This window comes from Geotrypetes seraphini, chromosome 17, assembly GCF_902459505.1.
Source record: "Geotrypetes seraphini chromosome 17, aGeoSer1.1, whole genome shotgun sequence".
Taxonomy (NCBI): Eukaryota; Metazoa; Chordata; class Amphibia; order Gymnophiona; family Dermophiidae; genus Geotrypetes; species Geotrypetes seraphini.
Window position 1 is genome coordinate 14,465,520 of NC_047100.1, and position 18,286 is coordinate 14,483,805.

Sequence of the window (18,286 nt, forward strand, 5' to 3'; positions counted from 1 at the left end):
AGGTTGATTTATTGGTTTTTTAAAAAAATATTTATTTATATTCAAGTGGTTTTATCATATTGTTAAACTATATGAATTGATATATTTATTATTATTCCCTTTGCTGTTTTATTTGTCCATTTATAGACTCGGGCATATTTGTGTGAGTACTCGGTGGGAAAAGACTTGATAAAGTGTCTTAATAGGAGGTCAGGGCTGTGTAGGTATGTGGTATATGGGAGTTGTATGGGATATCTCTAAGTGGGTTAGTTTGCGACAAATATAAATGGGGGATCTAGGGGAGGTCTGTTTGACCTGTCTGAGAAATGCTGGGTTGTGTACTTTTGTGCATATAAGAACATAAGAAATGCCACTTCTGGGTCAGACCAGTGGTTCATCATGCCCAGCAGTCCGCTCACGCAGCGGCTCTCCGGTCAAAGACCAGCGCCCTAACTGGGACCAGCTAAACCTGTGCACGTTCTTGTTCAGCAGGAATTTGTCTGTGTTTGTGACTGTATGTGTTTAGGCATTCAATCATAAGAACATAAGAGCGGGATAGACCAAAGATTCATCAAGCCCAGTATCCTGTTTCCAACCGTGGCCAACCCAGGTCCCAAGTACCTAGCTAGATCCCAAGTAGTAAAACAGATTTTATGCTGCTTATCCTAGGAATAAGTGGATTTCCCTAAGTCATCTCAATAATGGCCTATGGACTTCTCTTTTAGGAAATTATCCAAATCTTTTTTAAACCTCGCTGAGCTAACTGATTTCACCACATTCTCCATCAACCCCTTCTGGGGTTCATGTCCTCAAATTCCCATGCACTGTCTCCTTTTCAATCCCCCTCCCCCTTTCTTGCACTTGCCCTTTTCAAACCTCTATCCCCTCCCCCTCCTTGCATTCTCCTCCCTACCTCCATTCCTGCTGCAATATTTTGCTGCTGCTATCCTCTGCTGCCATTAGGTGTTGGGACCCGGTAGCAGCTTGCATACATCTTCACCATGGCCATGGTCCTTCTCCTTTCTGCTGCTTGAGGCTGGGTTCCCAATGACACATTGAATCAAATTCCCTTGGTTCTCACTCAGGCCACTTTACTAATGGACATAAAGATAGAAGGACAAATAGACAGTTGAACCATCTACGACAGGCATGAGCAAAACACCTTAAAAAATAATGTTGGAAGCCTTCTCAGTTTTAAGGTATGCATCGTTTTTAAAGATTTTCTTTCAGTGGAATAGCAGTATCAATATCACAAGGAAATATGATTGTGTTAATTTTTTTAAGTAGACAGAAGCATAACTCACCGCCATCTGATCTGAAATTTTAGAAATATAGTTACACTTTGGTCTTGAGAAAGAAAAGAGAGTATCAGTTCAAAATGCTGAATATATACAATAAAGTAATGATACCGTCTAAGAATGTATCTTTAATAGCCTTTTGTTGGCAGGTTTTTCCATGTTAATGCAACATTTTATAATAACATTTAAGCTGTGTGGTACAGGAAGAGTTGACTGTGCAGGTTATTTTAATGCTCTGAGATTATCTTATTTTTATATGTGAATGAAGTTACTAGACAAAGACTTCCTTTATTCTGATTTTAGTGATATTAGCATCTCGTGACTGGCTGTGGAATAAGGTCATTAGTGATCCCTTCTAATTAAACATTTTCTAATAAAAGAGATTACTTTTTTTTTTCTTTCAAAATCTGTATTAAGTTATATAATGGTTTATTGGTGTTTGATATGCCATATTTTCTAACTTATGGAACAATGCAGTTTACATTTCTCTCTATTAAGGTACTCTTTTTCCCTATCTGTTCTGGTGAGCTCACAATCTTAACTATGGTACCCAGGGCAAGGGAGGGTTAATTGATTTGCCCAGGTTCTGCTGAGATCACGCCCACAACCTCAGGATGCTGAGGCAACAGCTCTAACTACTAGGTCACTTCTAGATTCTGCCTTTGAAATGTTTTTAGAGCAGACAGGCATAAGAAGAACACCTCGCCTCGCAGAATGAACAGAAGGCAAGGGAGACGTCCTTTCAACCAATGACAAAGTCTTTATTCAAAAATATGGCCCCAACAAGGATCCTAGTTTGGCGTATGAACAACGCCTTCCTCTTTAATTATATTGCTTACTTCATCAATAATCAGTGAGGTCTCCTCCACTGTCTGAAACTCATCCGTCTTCTCTGTGTGTGAAATCGGTGGAGGAGCTTGGCATTTAATATCTGGATATGAAAAAACCTGTAGTGACCACCCTAGATGCTATCCACTTTTGGGCTGAATGTTGTTGTTAGGTGCCATCGACTCATGTTCACGTCCTAGAGACTTGATGAATAACAGATCTAAAAAAAATTGTTTTTGTGCTATTCTGGTAAGGTTCTCCAGCGTCATCTCCATGGTTGTTTTCAATATGTCCAGCCATCTGACTGCAGGTCGCCCTCGTCGCCTGGTTCTTTCAATCTTCCCAACCATGACATCTTTCTCCAGTGATCTCTCTCTTCTGATGGTGTGACCAAAATAAGACTGTTGTAACTTCATCATTTGGGCTTTGAGTGACATGGCCAGTTTGATATCTTCCAGAATTGATTTGTTAGTTCTTTCGGCAGTCCACTGCACACATAAAATCCTTTGCCAGTACCAAAGCTGAAATGAATCGATCTTTTTTCTGTCTTATTTCCATAGTGTCCAGCTTTCACATCCTTAATTGACCACTGAGAAAATGAGTGTGTGGACAAGTCTGATCTTTGTTTGGAGTGTTATTTTCTTGTCTTTGAATATTTTGTCGAGAGCCTTCATTGAAGAGCGACCAAGTGTTATTCTGCAGAGTATTTCTTCCCTGCTAGTGGCTTCTTTGTTTACGAAAGAGCCCAGAAGATTGAAATTCTTTACAACTTCTATTCTGTCACCTTCAAGTTCAAAATTTGAATACTAGGAAGAATTTGTTTGCAATGTAAGCCCTAAAGAAGAAAATGAAGAAATGAAATGGTGAAAACTTGGATCACCACCTGGAATTTATTAAAATATGAACATTTTCAGATAATCACGATGCTGTCATAAGAACATAAGAATAGCCTTATTGGGTCAGACCAATGGTCCATCCAGTAGCCCATCTTCAAAGTGGCCAATCCAGGTCACTAGTACCTGGCAAAAACCCAAATAGTAGCAACATTCCATGCTACCAATCCAAAGCAAGCAGTGGCTTTCCCCATGTCTGTTTCAATAAATAACACACTGTAGAATTTCTCTCCAGGAAATTGTCCAAACCTTTCTTAAAACCAGCTACATTAACTGCTCATACCACAACCTCTGGCAATGTGTTCCAGAGCTTAACTATTCTCTGACTGAAAAAAAAATATTTCCTCCTATTGCTTTTCAAAGTATTTCCCTGTAATTTCATCTCGTATCCCCTAGTCTTTGTAATTTTTGATGGAGTAAAAAATCGATCCGCTTATATCCGTTCTGCACCACTCAGACTTCAATCCTATCTCCCCTCAGCCGTCTCTTTTCCAAGCTGAAGAGCCCTAACCTTTTTAGTCTTTCGTCACATGAGAGGAGTTCTATCGCCTTTATCATCTTGGTAATTCCTTTTTGACCCTTTTCTAGTTTCACTATATCTTTCTCGAGATAAGACAACCAGAATTGAGTGCAATACTCAAGGTGAGGTTGCACCATGGAGTGATAGAGGCATTATAATATTCTTAGTCTTGTTAACTATCCCTTTTTAAATAATTCTTAGCATCTTGTTTGCTTTTATGGCTGCCACTGCACACTGGGTTGAAGGTTTCAGCGTATTGTCTGCAATGATACCCAGATCTTTTTCTTGGGTGCTAATCCCCCAGGTGGACCCTAACATTTGGTAACTATGAATTGGGTTATTCTTCCCCAATGTATATCACTTTGCATTTGTTCACATTAAATTTCATCTGCTGTTTGGACTCCCAGTCTTCCAATTTCCTAATAACATCAGTCCCAGGACAGATCCCCATGGCACTCCACTCTTTACCTTCTCCATTGAAATAAATAGCCATCTAACCCTATCCTCTGTTTTCTAACTATTAACCAATTCCTAATCCACAACTGAACATTGCCTCCTAAAGGGGATATAACTCTTTAATTTTCTCAAGAGCCTCTGTAAGGAACTTTGTCAAAAGCTTTCTGAAAATCTCGATATACTACATCAATTGGCTCACCTTTTTCCACATATGTATTCACACCTTCAATGAAGTAAAGCAAATTGGTGAGGCAAGATCTCCCTTGGTTGAACCCATGCTGACTTTATCCCATTAAATCATGTTTGTCTACATATTCCACAATTTTTTTTTTTTAATAATTGTTTCCACTATTTTGCCCGGCACTGAAGTCAGGCTTATTGGTCTGTAATTTCCTGGATCTCCCCTGGAATCCTTTTTAAAAATCAGCAATAAGATCATCCACCCTCCAATCTTCAGGTACTACAAATGATTTTAGCTCAGGTTACAGATCACTTTATGATACAAAAGTACCCCATTCCTAGTTTCTATTCAAGAATAAATCTCACTAGAAAGTTAGTTTTGATTTATATTATCTATAGAAAGTGTTCTCCATTATGGGCCAGATTCTATAAAAGGTACCTCCATTGTAGACGCCGCTCCACGCAGTTGTCAGTCAACCACTAGGCACTGCTTGTATAATCACCTATCGTGGCACCTACATGGATTTAAGTGTCGCTAGGCACCATTGAGGTTGGTACCGATACATTAGGCCTGGCTTTAACGGACTTATTTTACTGGCACCCAACTCAGATGCCTAGTGACACCTAAGTCAACCATGCCTATTCTCTGCCTCTAACCATGTCGACTTTTCAAATAGGCATTGTTAGGCATCAGAAGGTGTCTTGACTTAAATGCCGCCAAGTTCCTCTCTGAGTTCTGCACACAACACTTAATTGTAATTTTTTTTAATTTATCAATTAACTTCAATGATACGGTCAATTACCCCGCCATTAAAGTTAATGAACATCATTTAACTTGTGTGCAGATTGAAGTTAGGCTTTGCTAGGCATGCACTATCAGGGCCCCCAGTCACGCCTAATGTAGGTTTATAGAACCTGGCCCTATGTGTGTTATTACATCTTTGGATAATTATGGTCTAGCCCAGGGGTGTCCAACCTGCGGCCCTGTGAAGTATTTTGTGTGGCCCTGGTCGAGGGCGATGCAGTGTTTTCCTCTGCTGCCCCCCGGGTGTTTACCGTTTTGCCGGCTCCCTCCTCTGTCTTGCTGCAGCGTTTGCGCATTTGTGCGGCCCCAGAAACATTTTTTTCAGCCAATGCGGCCCAGGGAAGCCAAAAGGTTGGACACCCCTGGTCTAGCCTATGAATGATATCATAGTCTATAAGGAACCCAATCTGGAACATAAAGTGTTACTATAAACATTTAAGCATTCCTTTTGGACTACAGACATATAACATTGCTTATAATAGTTTGTTATTTAAACATACATAAATAACATCAAAATGATCCCCCTGGAGAACAGTTTTCAATAGCTGTATGTAGGTTTTGGATATAAAACTCTGCATCTTTTCATCAGTGCACTTCCTGTGTTAATAGGAGCTAAAGAAAAGCCAAATTGTGAATGCTATGAGATATACACATGTTTGCGATAGGCCTTCAGAGATCTGCATTCAAGCTCCATAAAAATCTAAACAAACCAAGTCTTTTTCAGAATACTGTAAATGGGAAAGTTTTAAGGCACTGACAGAATGCTGCTGGGTTTTTTTTCCTCTGGTCTTTATTTTTCCAGAAATTTCTCAAAGAAAGTTTCAGCAATTGCCAAGTGCAACAAATCAAGTTTCAAGTTTTATTTACAATTTGATACACGCACTTATCAAATATTTCTAAGCGAATTAGCATTCTAAAACGAGGGGACATTAACATACATGGCCAAGTTCGAACAGACGTACAATACTGGACTGGTACAAGATGGGAAGGGGGAAGAGCTACAATTTTAATAGTGCATGAGAAATATACCGGAAGAACGCGCTTCTGGAGGATGTGATAGGCCAGAGCACTTTACAGGGGTTCAAGGAAGGTTTGGATAGGTTCATGGAGGATAAGGGGATTGAGGGGTACAGATAGAACTAGAGGTAGGTTATAGAAGTGGTCAGAAACCACTTCACAGGTCATAGACCTGATGGGCCGCCGCGGGAGCGGACCGCTGGGCGAGATGGACCTTTGGTCTGACCCAGTGGAGGCAACTTCTTATGTTCTTATGAATAACAAGGAGGGGTGAGAGTAAAAATAGAAGTGTGGATATAACTGTCAGAAAATGAAACGATAAAAAATATAAACGATACGATTATATCTTGATCCTTAAGTCTAGGTTTCGAAGGCATTCCTATAGAGGAAACTTTTGAGGGAACCTCTGAATCTATTCAGTGTTCCTCGCGCTCTCTTTTATACTTATTACTGTCAGAATTTCATTTGTGTCATTCCTTTTCTATTGTATAATTCATTATTCCTCTCCACCCCCCCTTTTACAAAAGCGTGGAAGAGGTTTTTATCACTGGCTGGTGCGCTGAATGCTCTGCGCTACTCCAAGGATCATAGAGTTTCTATGAGCGTCAGAACAGCACAGAGAATTCAACACGCCAGCCGGCGCTAAAAACCTCTTCTACGCTTTTGTAAAAGGGGGGGGGGGGAGGTATATGTTTCATGTAATGTACCATATGATTGAATTTATTTATTTATATTTAGTATTTATATACCATTTATAGCCTACGCGGCTCATAATCGAAAGAGAAAAACGTCCACAAACCAGCCTAAGTCGGCATTTGGACAATCATAAACGAAAGACGTCCAAGTGCCGATAATCAAACTGGGTTTTGGACGTATTTCTAAACGACCTAGGCCTTCATAGTGCTGCTGAACGATCATAGCTAAACGGGGCGTTTCGGGAGAAGTGTCAGGGGCAGAATTTGGGTGGGATGTGGGCCGGCTTAGACTTAGTCGTACTGCATGTATAACTGAAATTTATACAGCACAAGATCGACGGAACTTGGACGTTGTGACTTAGACCCTAAGTCACAAAACCCACCTAAAGTCACCAGATAAGCACTGCAAACACACAATACAGACCCCCACACACTACCACAGTGATCACTGACCCCAACCTCCACCCCCATAAAAATATTAATCACAACTTGAAAATTGTGCCTCCAGAACATCATCACCTGGCAGCCTGGCATAGGAAAGCCTAGTCGTTCTGCACAGAGGCGTGTTAAACCGTCTTGGGGGTGGGTTGGGGACCCATGGAGAGGAGGACCCTTGCCCATAAGCCCCTGTAATCACTGCATTGATATTGAAACATGTGCACTCCCCTATACACCCCAAATACCCTTTTTTACTAGCATATAAGTGACTCTGCAGCCTTAAGGGCTATTGGAGTGGTAGATAAGTGGGTCTAGGGGATTCTGGAGGTGGTTTGGGGGGCTCACCATGACCTGTAAGGGAGCTATAGTGAGATGAAGACATGACACCCTTTTTGTGAAGTTCACAGCAGTGCCATGTAAGGTACCCCACTATTTGGGTGTTCAGTCCATCACTTTGCAGACCCCTCCCAAGTCCAACAGAGCTTGTTCTAGGCGTTTTTGATTTGGACAAAAAGTTGGACGAAAATGTGGTATAAAGATGGACGATTTAGCGGCTTGGATGATCAGATCAGCGGGACGTATAGTTAGACGATTTTCGAAACGAAAAAAAATGTGGATGTATTTTTTGAAAATGTGTCCTAGGCTATTTTTTTACTTTGGATGACTTGGACTAAAACGGACTTAGACGTTCCTTTCGATTATGCCCCTCCATGTGTTTTACATTCCGGTACTCAAGCATTTTTCCCTGTCTGTCCCAGTTGGCTCACACTCTATCTAATGTACCTGGGGCAATGGGGGGATTAAATGGCTTACCCAGGGTCACGAGGAGCAGCGCAGGATTTGAACCCACAACCTCAGGGTGCTGTAGCTCAAACTACTGTACTACACCCTCCCTAATTGTTTCAGTATTGTTGCATTGCTATTTGTAATCTTGATTGATGTGATAAATGACTTAGAAATTATTAAAGGATGTTAGAAGTTGAGCTTTTGATGCACCTTGTTTTTCTTACCAAGGGAGTCACTAACCTGTGATAGCCCAGTAACACAGGTTAGTAAATCTGGTGGTACATGAATAATGCAGCTTGTGATCAACTTCACAAGCTGCATTATTCATACTGTCCAGAAGCATCAGGCCACTAACCTACAGCCCGATATTTTAAGATCACAACTTTAAGAGGCTAGGCATTAAAGGTTGCTTCTCACTGTTCTCCTGAAGCCCCCTCCCAAAGATATTCCTCATCTTGCAGATTCTCCATCCCAAGTTCCCTCCTGAAGACCACCCATAACCATTTCCTCCCAAAAGAGCTTCCCCCTTTCCTTAAGATGCCCCATCTCCCATAGCCCTTCCCCTAGCCCCTTCCATCCAGAGATATCACCCATCCTGAAGATCCTTCATCACAAGTCTCCCCTCCTTAAGTCCACCCATTACCAATCCCTCCCAAAGGAATTCTCTCTTCCCCCTCCCCCTGTCTGTAGAAATCCACAGTATCTGGAGGTTTCAGGGCAGGATTCCTGCTCACTTCTGTCCCTCCTACCTCTGGATTCAAAATCACTCAAGTCACTCAATCCTCCATTGCTCTAGGTATGTTAGATAGATTGTGAGCCCACCGTGACAGATAGGGAAAACACTTGAGTACCTGATTGTAAACCTCTTGGATAACCTTTCTAGGCAGTATATAAATACTTTATTTAAAAAATGGCACTGGTGACCCTTAGAACATATTCAGTTCTAGTATCCGAATACTTGTCAGTGATGAATATTCAGGAATCAGCGCTGACCAGTGGTGTTATCCAGTGAGTGGCAATAGTTTTCCCCTCATTTATATTTTTATATGTATGGTGGATCCTCAGCAGGCTATCCTGAGTTCTTTATGTACTCAACATTATAGCCAATTTTGTCTTGGATCATATTTTTCTTTTCTTTTTTTTCCCTATTATTAGTGATTATTCACCAGATACAATCAAATCACTTATCTGTATGTTCAACTGTTGTGACGAACTCTCCCAAAATGATCATGTTCCACTATTTCTTCCTCAGGATCAAGGTTCCTCGATAATTTGAACTGTTTTACTATTTCATTTGCGGTCACTCAACGGTAGTTTAATTCTCTTTGTTACTGTATATTTTCATTTAATGGCATGAAAACAACATTGGTGTGGCTTTGAATTCTTATTGAGCACACAGTATTTTGATTCCTTATCTGCATATAATATGTCTGAAACAAATGGATCAATTTAAGCCACCATAGTCAGCTTTGTTTTTTAATCACCAACTAAGGTAGCTAAGTAAAACACAGATATGCAGGGGGGAGGTTATCAAGCTGCATTAGGGCCTTTAGCCTGGGGTTACCAGATGTCTGGAATTCCCCGGACATGTCATTCTTTTGAGGACATGACTGGGGGGTCCGGATGGCTTTTCAAAACCTGGCACTGCCGATCGTTTATACTGCGGGCTCTGACTCCCATGGTAAATCAAACTGCAATAAAAGTTCATCTTATACTGCACCGTAATGACTTCCCCCCTCAATGCTAGTAACCAGAGTGCAGCCAGTGCTGAAAACTGGTGAAATGCACTATCCGAAATGCACTATCCGAAAAGTGGTTATATGGAGCCCACTATCTGCAAGCTAGCTGAATAACATTAGAACAGCAGTTTTTTAATCGTTATCCAGATAGAGGGCTCAACATTGCTGCTTTCTGGCTAGCTTGCTGCCCTGTCCTCAGTCCTCTTACACTCTGCCCCAACACTATCCAAATAGAGCAGAGATGGATTGTAAGAATATCCAGAGTCACTATTTAGATAGTTCTTCTGAACATCCACAGTTAGCAGGGGCTAAGAGAACTGTCCCAACAAATGGAGGGAAATATCCAGATAACATAAGAATTGCCCTACTGGGACAGACTGAAGGTCCATCAAGCCTGGTGTCCCAAGTGTTGTGCTTAGCAATAAATTAAGATCAAACTACACACAGCATATCAGAGATTGAAAGACCAAAACTCGGTGACGCTGAGAATGGAGCAGTGTGAATGAGTTGGCAATTTGATATCACACCCTGAAGCAGTTAGGGCAAAACTTTGGCCATAGTGGGATTTACGGTGTATCACCAGCAATGGCACTTTCAAGTTACAGTAGGTCACTTTCCTATTTCATTGGGCTAACCTTATTAATATATGCTTTGCACAGAGTCTTGATTGGCATATATGGGGAGGCTTTTTATGCCACTGATGTGAAATCACCCATTAGCTGCTTTTAAAAAAGGTTTGGAAAAGTCCATAGTCTGCTGTTGAGGCAGACGTGGGAGCAACCACTGCTTGCCCTGGATTGGTGGCATGGAATGCTGCTACTATTTGGCTTTTTGCCAGGTACTTGTGACTTGGATTGGCCTCTGAAAAGACGGGATACTGGGCTAGATGGACCATTGGTTTGATCCAGTAAGGCTATTCTTATGTATTTGTAAGTGAAGGTTGGATTCTGAGGCTTTTTCATAAACACATAACTTTGTTCTTCTATACCGCCATAATCAGATAACTTCTAGGCGGTTCGCACAGTCAGCGAGTTACAAAATGCAAATAGAGAAAGTACAACATATTACTCAAGAGATAGACAGAATAAAATTATTAAATTTAGTGTGACTTCTGTTTAGGAGATAAATCTGTCAAACAATACAGTTTTAATTTCTTTCCGAAAGGCGCCATAGGTCCGCCTGGCTCCATTGATGAAGTTACCTCCTTTTTTTATCTTTTCCTCTTTTGGTATACTGTGTGTAGCTTGATCTTGATTGTTAAACCTGATCAAATATTTGATCGTGTGTAATACCTAGTGCTAAAAATGGATAGTTATTATCCTAGCTTCTCTTCTTATTGTTTTTACAACTTGGATAATAGTACACATTACTCATTAAAGAGCTCTTTTTAACACCTTGGCTTTCTTTTTAATATATCCCAGCTGTAGGTATTCAGATGAAGCTTGAATTTTTCCAGAAGAAATTTTGGACTGCCAGTAGGCAGGTGAGCTAAACTCAGATGTTCACTTCACAAACACTTGCAACTCTGTTATTATACAGGTGTTCCTATTTGTGTGCATGGAGCTTGGCACGGCTGCGTTTCTAATGAATATCTGTAGAGCAGGCAGCCACCTATTTGAGTTACCTCTCATTTCATTGCAAATTAAAAGGGTTATGGCTGTGATAATCAATGTGTTCGCTACAAAGCAAAGAATACCAGGTTTAATGTAGGTTATAATCATGAAACCCAAATAATGACTAGTTAAATGTGAAATGCTCATTGAAGGTATTTTTTTTAAGACAAACAGGCTGTTTTATGAGTAGAGGTACCAACATATTTGAAGCCCATGAGAATAAAAATGAAAATATGAATTGAAAATATATTGGGGCCAATGTGTAGAATGATTTAAGCTAGGGTTACCAGGCATCTGGAAAAACCTGGACATGTCCTCTTTTTAGAATAAGGTCCGGGTGCCTGGACGGACTCTCCAAAACCCAGCAGTTTGTCCAGATTTTGGAAAGCTCCGACTGAGTCTGGAGGGCCTCTGAGCATGCACGGATGATGTCACACATGTCCACACATGGCTGGAGGTCTGCGTATCAGCCCGGAGATCAGGAATGAAGAGTTGAGGATTTCTGGGGGGTAGGGCTGAGGCGGAATAGAGCGGGACTGGAGGCAGGGTGAGGCTGGGGGGTGGAACGAGGCGGGGTTGGGAGCAGAACGGGGCGGGGCCATGCATCCGTGATTTTACAATGCAAAATATGGTATCCCTAATTGAAGCGGGCAGTAGAACTTAACCAGAGAGTGCTGCTAAATATTCCCTCAGACAGCCCAAGTAAAAAGTGGGCAGGTTAGGGGCGGTGGCATTGCGGAGGAGCTCCTGATTATGCAGGAACTGGCAGACTCAGTGCTGGCACCCACATGGCCAGATTTAGGACAGATCAAAAGCTAACGCCTAACAATGCCTAACGATTGCAAATGCCTAACGATGCCTAACTAAATTTCAAGCATGACTCAATTGTTTAATTAGTTAATGTTATGGTAATTGACTATGTCATTAAAAACCAATTAAAAAACAATGTTTTTATTAACAATTAAAGTTCTACATGGATATCAGTTCAATGCCTAAGTCAAGCTGGCCTCCTATGTCTAATGACACCTATCTGAAAAGTAGGCATGCTTAGGGGTGGAGAATAGGCATGGTAAATGTAGGCATTGCTTGGCGCCCGAGTTAGGCACTGGTAAATTAGGCCAAGTAAAACCTCAATGATGCCTAGTGATGCCTAAGGACACCTAGGCATCGCTAGGTATGATTCGATAAAGTACACTTACCATTTGATTGACAACCGCGTAGACCGGCGCCTGCAAGTTAGGCATAGTTAGGCACAGTTAGGCGTGGTTAGGCACCATTTACAAAATCAGGCCCTAACTGCACAAATAACTCTATTTCTTTGCCCTAAATGTACCCATTTTTTCACTCCCTCACACAACATGTAATTAATATGCATATTAGTGAAAGTTATCATGCCACTGTGATAACAGCACATGCTAATCTACATGTTAGCTGCTTAACGTACTTTAGTAAAAGAGTTACTTTATTTTTTAGGTGGCTGTTCCTGAGCAAAAAGCACTGTTTAAGTAAACCTGTGGGTTGAACAATGACTCTGGGAAATAAGGCAGTGGAATGGATTAAGCCACTGGAGCTATGGTTCAACCAATAGTTTGCCAAACACAACAACACGTGATTGTATAAAGCCTTAGCTACGTGACAAATTGTAAAACAGAACAAAAATATTAATATAGAAACATTCAAGTGGTAAGAATGACTCAAAATTTTTCCTTATGTTCTCTTGGTATTTGTTGCAGTGTACATCCCTTGATGGCAGATGCTCTATAAGCTGTGATGATGAAGTAAGTATTGTACAGTGATATAACTAGATATATTTGTTTCCAGGGCTCTACTTCCTTGCTTCTCTTCCACCTCAAGGCGTTCCTGCTTTCATTTCTCCCTCTCCTTCCACCTCCTGTGGGCTTTCACATGCCTTTCCTTTTCCCCTGTTGACTTTGTAGCTCTTGAGCAACAAGTATCTTTCGGGATGGGTCCTGAGCCTCCCAATGGAGGTAGTGAGTATGAAATCTAAGGCTGTAAACACTCCTAATTGGAAAGGAGACCTGCGCTTGGTGTAAAGTTGATCTATGGATATACATTAGCTCAAGTTCAAAGCTCACTGATAGCTCAGCCCAGCTGTGGAGTCTAAGACTAGTCTCAACAGCTTCTCCTGCTTTAGAAATGATGAAATGAAGGAAGGAAGGCATGCCAAGCAGGGAGCTGGCACTATGCAATCCCTTTTGTTGTGTTCTGGTGCACAAGTAGCCAAGTGCTTCAAGCAGAGTGCTAAACACCTGAAATGGTAGAGCTTAAGTCCCATTGTTCATATTGATCTATATTACATTACATTACATTACAGATTTCTATTCCGCTTGTGCCTTGCGGTTCTAAGCGGATTACAATTTAAGAGACTGGACAAATTCAGGAATATTACAGTACATAGAATCAGGAATGTATCAAGTTACAATTGTTAGTCTGGAAGTTTCCAGGAGAAATTTGGAGCACGTAGTAGATATTAGACATCAGTTCATCCTCCAGTATAGAGGCTGATATTCAAAAGCATAGCCTATGGCCTGGCTGCCCTGAGTAGGCCTATTCTTACTATTAGAAGCTAAGCAGGGTTGGACCTGGCTACTACCCAGATGGGAGACTACCTGGGAATACCAGGGTGAGGGGCCCTATGTTGGTAGGGTTACCAGATTTTCTGTTTGGAAAATCCGAACTCCCTAGGCCTGCCCTAATCCCTCCCCCACTGCCTGTTCTCATCGGGCAGCACATCCGCGCACGAGATGCAATGACATCACGCGCTCGTGTCGTATCCGCGCATGCACGGATGCCCTCCTGCACGAAGGAAAGCTTTTCAAAACCCGGAGATTTCAGCTGAATCATAGCCCAGTGGTCTAGCCACTACTATGCTACTCCTTCTATTATTAAATTAGATAATTATCACCTGACGATGCGTAGAGATTAATCTTTTTACTGAAAGATCATTAAAGGATCTCTGAAACACTTACAGAAATATGCAGTTTAACATAATTTTTCTTAGTCACTTTAGAAAGAAAGAAAGGCACTCCTGGGTGTGCTGTAAAACAAACCTTGCCATACTTAAATGGATTTGAATCAGTTCTTACTGTATGTCTGGAATGGAATGGAATTAAAGTTGTACATGTTGTACTTAATGTGCCAATTATCAGCTGTGCATTATTTCTTAGGTAGGAATTAAGATTATCCACTAACAGTTTTCAAGCTGATTCTAAAGATGCAGATTGTAACAAAGCCCTGAAATGTAATACTAACCCACCCTCCTTTCTAATGCATGGCGCGGGGTTTTAACGCCAGAAGCGACGGTAACTGCTCCGGCGCTCATAGAACTCGTATGAGCATTGGAGCAGTTGCCGCCACTGCCGGCGCTAAAACTCGTGCTATGCATTAGGAAAGGAGGGGGTAAGGCCTGCTTTTTCTTGTTTTGTTGTGGTTTATGGGGAAAATCTGACTTCTGAGTGGAAATCATGGAGGAAATGGATAATCATTTTGGAGACTCCTCAGGAGAGTAAGAAATCGTGGAACAAGAGGCAGTACTCTTAGGCCCTGATTCTCCAAAAGTGCGTCCCGATTTTAGGCAGCTGTAGGCGTCCTACAGCTCTCTAATCAGCCAATCAGGATGCACGTTTTAAAAAAAAAAATGCTCCCCAGGCAGGCCGCCTATATTGAAGGCGAGGCCCGCAAGACACCTAGGCCCTGATTCTGTATAGGACACCCGGGAGAGGCGTCCTATTCAGAATTGGCCTACACTAAAACCCCGATTCTGTAACCGGCGTCCATGTTACAGACGCTGGTTAGATAATCGGGTTAGATTAGACACGGCCCGCTACACTTATAGCGGGCTGCGGCCTGTCCGATCGGATGCCCCCCCCTCTGACACTACCGACCCCCCCCCCCCCCCGACATTACCGATCTCCCTCCCACCCCGACACTACCGATTGCTGGCAGGAGGGTGTCCAATCCCTCCTGCCCGAAGACGCACCGCCCCTCGCCCCCCCCCCAGGCGCTAACAACCCCCAAACCTCCAAACTAACCTGTTCTTCAGGCCAGACGGTTGTTGCCCGTCCAGCCTGTAAGCCCGCCTGGTCGAAATGAGGCGGGCTCGCCCCTTCCCGGCCCATCCCGCCGAAGTCTAAGGCCTGATTGGCCCAGGCTCTAGAAGCCTGGACCAATCAGGCCTTAGGCATAGCGGGTCCGCCCATCCCCACTTAATCTAAGGCCTGATTGGCCCATCAGACATTAGACTTAGTGGGGATGGGTGGACCCGCTATGCCTAAGGCCTGATTGGTCCAGGCTTCTAGAGCCTGGGCCAATCAGGCCTTAGGCTTCGGCGGGATGGGCCGGGAAGGGGCGAGCCCACCTCATTTCGACCAGGCGGGCCTACAGGCTGGACGGGCAAGAACCGTCTGGCCTGAAGAACAGGTTAGTTTGGAGGTTTAGGGGGTTTTTAGCGGCGGGGGAGGGGGGGTGCGTCTTCGGGCAGGAGGGACTGGACACCCTCCTGCCAGCAATCGGTAGTTTCGGGGTGGGAGGGAGATCGGTAATGTTGGGGGGGAAAGGGGGGGAGGGTGGGCGGTCGGTAGTGTCGGAGGGGGGGGGGCATCCAATCGGACAGGCCGCGGCCCGCTATACTTATAGCGGCAGAGAGATCCCTTGCCGCGATAAGTATAGCGGCTGCGTCTACTTACAATGTAGACCAGCATTTTGCTGGCCTACATTTTAAGGTTTCTTCCTCTACTAGGGAGACGCGTAGGGCCACCTAGGTTCGCCTAAGGCCCGCCTAAGGCCCTTAGGCGAGCTTAGGCGTCTTGCGGGTCTCCCTAGGCTCCCGGAGGCGCCTTCAGGCCTGCCTGGGGAGCATTTTTTTTTTTTTAAACGTGCATCCCGATTGGCTGATTAGACAGCTGTAGGACGCCTACAGCTGACTAAAATCGGGATGCACTTTTGGAGAATCAGGGCCTGAATGTATATTGGTAACTGGCTAAAAGTGAAGGAATTTGTAGCATATAAGCCAATTTTTGAAAATTATTGGGGATGCTAAACCCAATGGAGATTTCCTCTTCCTAGCCTCAGTCAAGAAGTCTGCTCAAGCATTCATGGCATCCACAGAGCTGGCTCCTTTGATTTATACTGGGACTAGGGCTGTTTAATACATTTATAAATAATTTGGAAACTAGTAATTGGATTATGCAAATGACACAAAATTATTCAAAGTTAAATCATAAAGATTGTGGAAAGTTGTAGAATGCCTTTGCAAAACAAGGGACTGGGGCATCTAAATAGCAAACAAAATTTATTGTGGGCAAATGTCAATTGAATTAAGTATGGAAAAGATCTTTAGATTAAGTATGCGATCGGCCAAGGTCATTTTGGCTCCAGGACTAGCAATTGTTGAAGATAGGATGCTGGGTCGAAGGACCTTGGTCTGACCCAGCGTAAGTTTTCTTCTGTTCCGAAGGACCTTGGTCTGACCCAGCGTAACTTTTCTTCTGTTCCGAAGGACCTTGGTCTGACCCTGCGTAACTTTTCTTCTGTTCCGAAGGACCTTGGTCTGACCCAGCGTAACTTTTCTTCTGTTCCGAAGGACCTTGGTCTGACCCAGCGTAACTTTTCTTCTGTTCCGAAGGACCTTGGTCTGACCCAGCGTAACTTTTCTTCTGTTCCTATGAGTCATCGTGCATAATTTGTTGAAATCCTGGGTGTAGTCACTAAAAGGGTCTTTTTTTAAACTAAAAAGCGTTAATTTAAACCCTAATGTGCTTAGCACATGAAAAACAGGCTGCATAACAAGGTTAAAGCATTTTGCAGTAGTCTGCTTATTAGTATGCACTAAGGCCCAGATTCTGTATAAGGCACCAATATTAGCGGCCGCCGATCGTGTGTCAGTCATGCTAAAGCGCCATATACAGAATTGCGCCTCCGGGACAGATAGGCACTGGAAATATATATAGGTATAGGTTTTTGCGACTCACAAATAGAAGATTAGATTAGATTAGGCCAAGGTTTTCCAGGCCTAGATTTCTGGTGCCTATCTATGCTGTGAATCGTGCCTACGTAAGCATTTTATGGCGCCTAACGCCACTTCCTGCATTAGACACCGCAAAGCGTCTACATAGGCCCTATTTCGGTGCCCTTTATTTAGGCGCCAGTAGGCATTTTAACCTTGCTGGTTTTTTGACGTTTCTAACGGTGTTTTTCAATTAACTTAGGTGCTGGTTTTAGAATTTCCCTCTAAGTGTGCATTACTTTTTTTTTTTGTTGTTGCACATTTTTAAAGAGAGGGTGGAGAATGGCCATGGAAGTGTTAACTGGCTAGCATGTTCACCTGTGTGCATGCTAACTGGCTAATGCTGTGTTAACATGGGAGCACCTAGTACTTCCTAAATAGAAGGTTGTAAGCGCTCCTGCATTAATTTCTTGCAAGTCCTGTGTGGTAATAGAAAAATGATAGCGGCACCTGCAAAATATAAAAGCCTTAAATACTGCGGTGTTGAATCTGGGCTTGGGAAGATGCACTAAGCCTAGATTCTAAAGCTCTGGATAAGCCTGTTTTATAAAGACAAATTAGGATTTATACTGCTTGCATAATTGGCACTTTTTTATACATTACAATGGGCACCCTTTTATGTAATTATAGTACAGTCTCGATTATCCGACGTAAATGGGACCAACCTGTTGTCAGATAAGTGAAAAGTCAGATTATACAATAGTAACCCCTTAAAAATGCATGAAAAGCATACTTTGTACATAAAGAATAAGGATAGTGTAGCTGTATTTAAAGTAAGTACATAAAAGCAAGGTCTCAGCTCAAACATCTTTGATGTTCACTTTCTTTAGCGCTTCCTTTACGTTCTTCCAGTGCTCAAGCAAGCGGTGTTGCAAGCAGCATCTCAGATCAAAAAACGGTTCCTTCGCTGCAAAAGTGGGGTCCCAGTTCCCAAAATTACTGGAAAACATTAAAAGATGCCATGTGCTTCTTAACGGTGATGAGTGGGTGCATGGAGGAGTATCAGTTGCAAAC

The 18,286-nt window shown here is 42.6% G+C and overlaps 1 protein-coding gene across 5 annotated transcripts in view; it reads left to right on the plus strand.

The window, feature by feature from the left end:
* Positions 1-18,286, plus strand: part of CACNA2D3 (calcium voltage-gated channel auxiliary subunit alpha2delta 3) — a 797,511-nt gene that overhangs the window by 676,030 nt on the left and 103,195 nt on the right. For all 5 annotated transcript variants that reach the window (XM_033926567.1, XM_033926568.1, XM_033926569.1 and 2 more), the window contains 2 exons: positions 11,056-11,117; positions 12,981-13,025. In XM_033926567.1, coding sequence (XP_033782458.1) covers positions 11,056-11,117; positions 12,981-13,025 — 107 coding nt within the window. The remainder of the gene's footprint in view (positions 1-11,055; positions 11,118-12,980; positions 13,026-18,286) is intronic.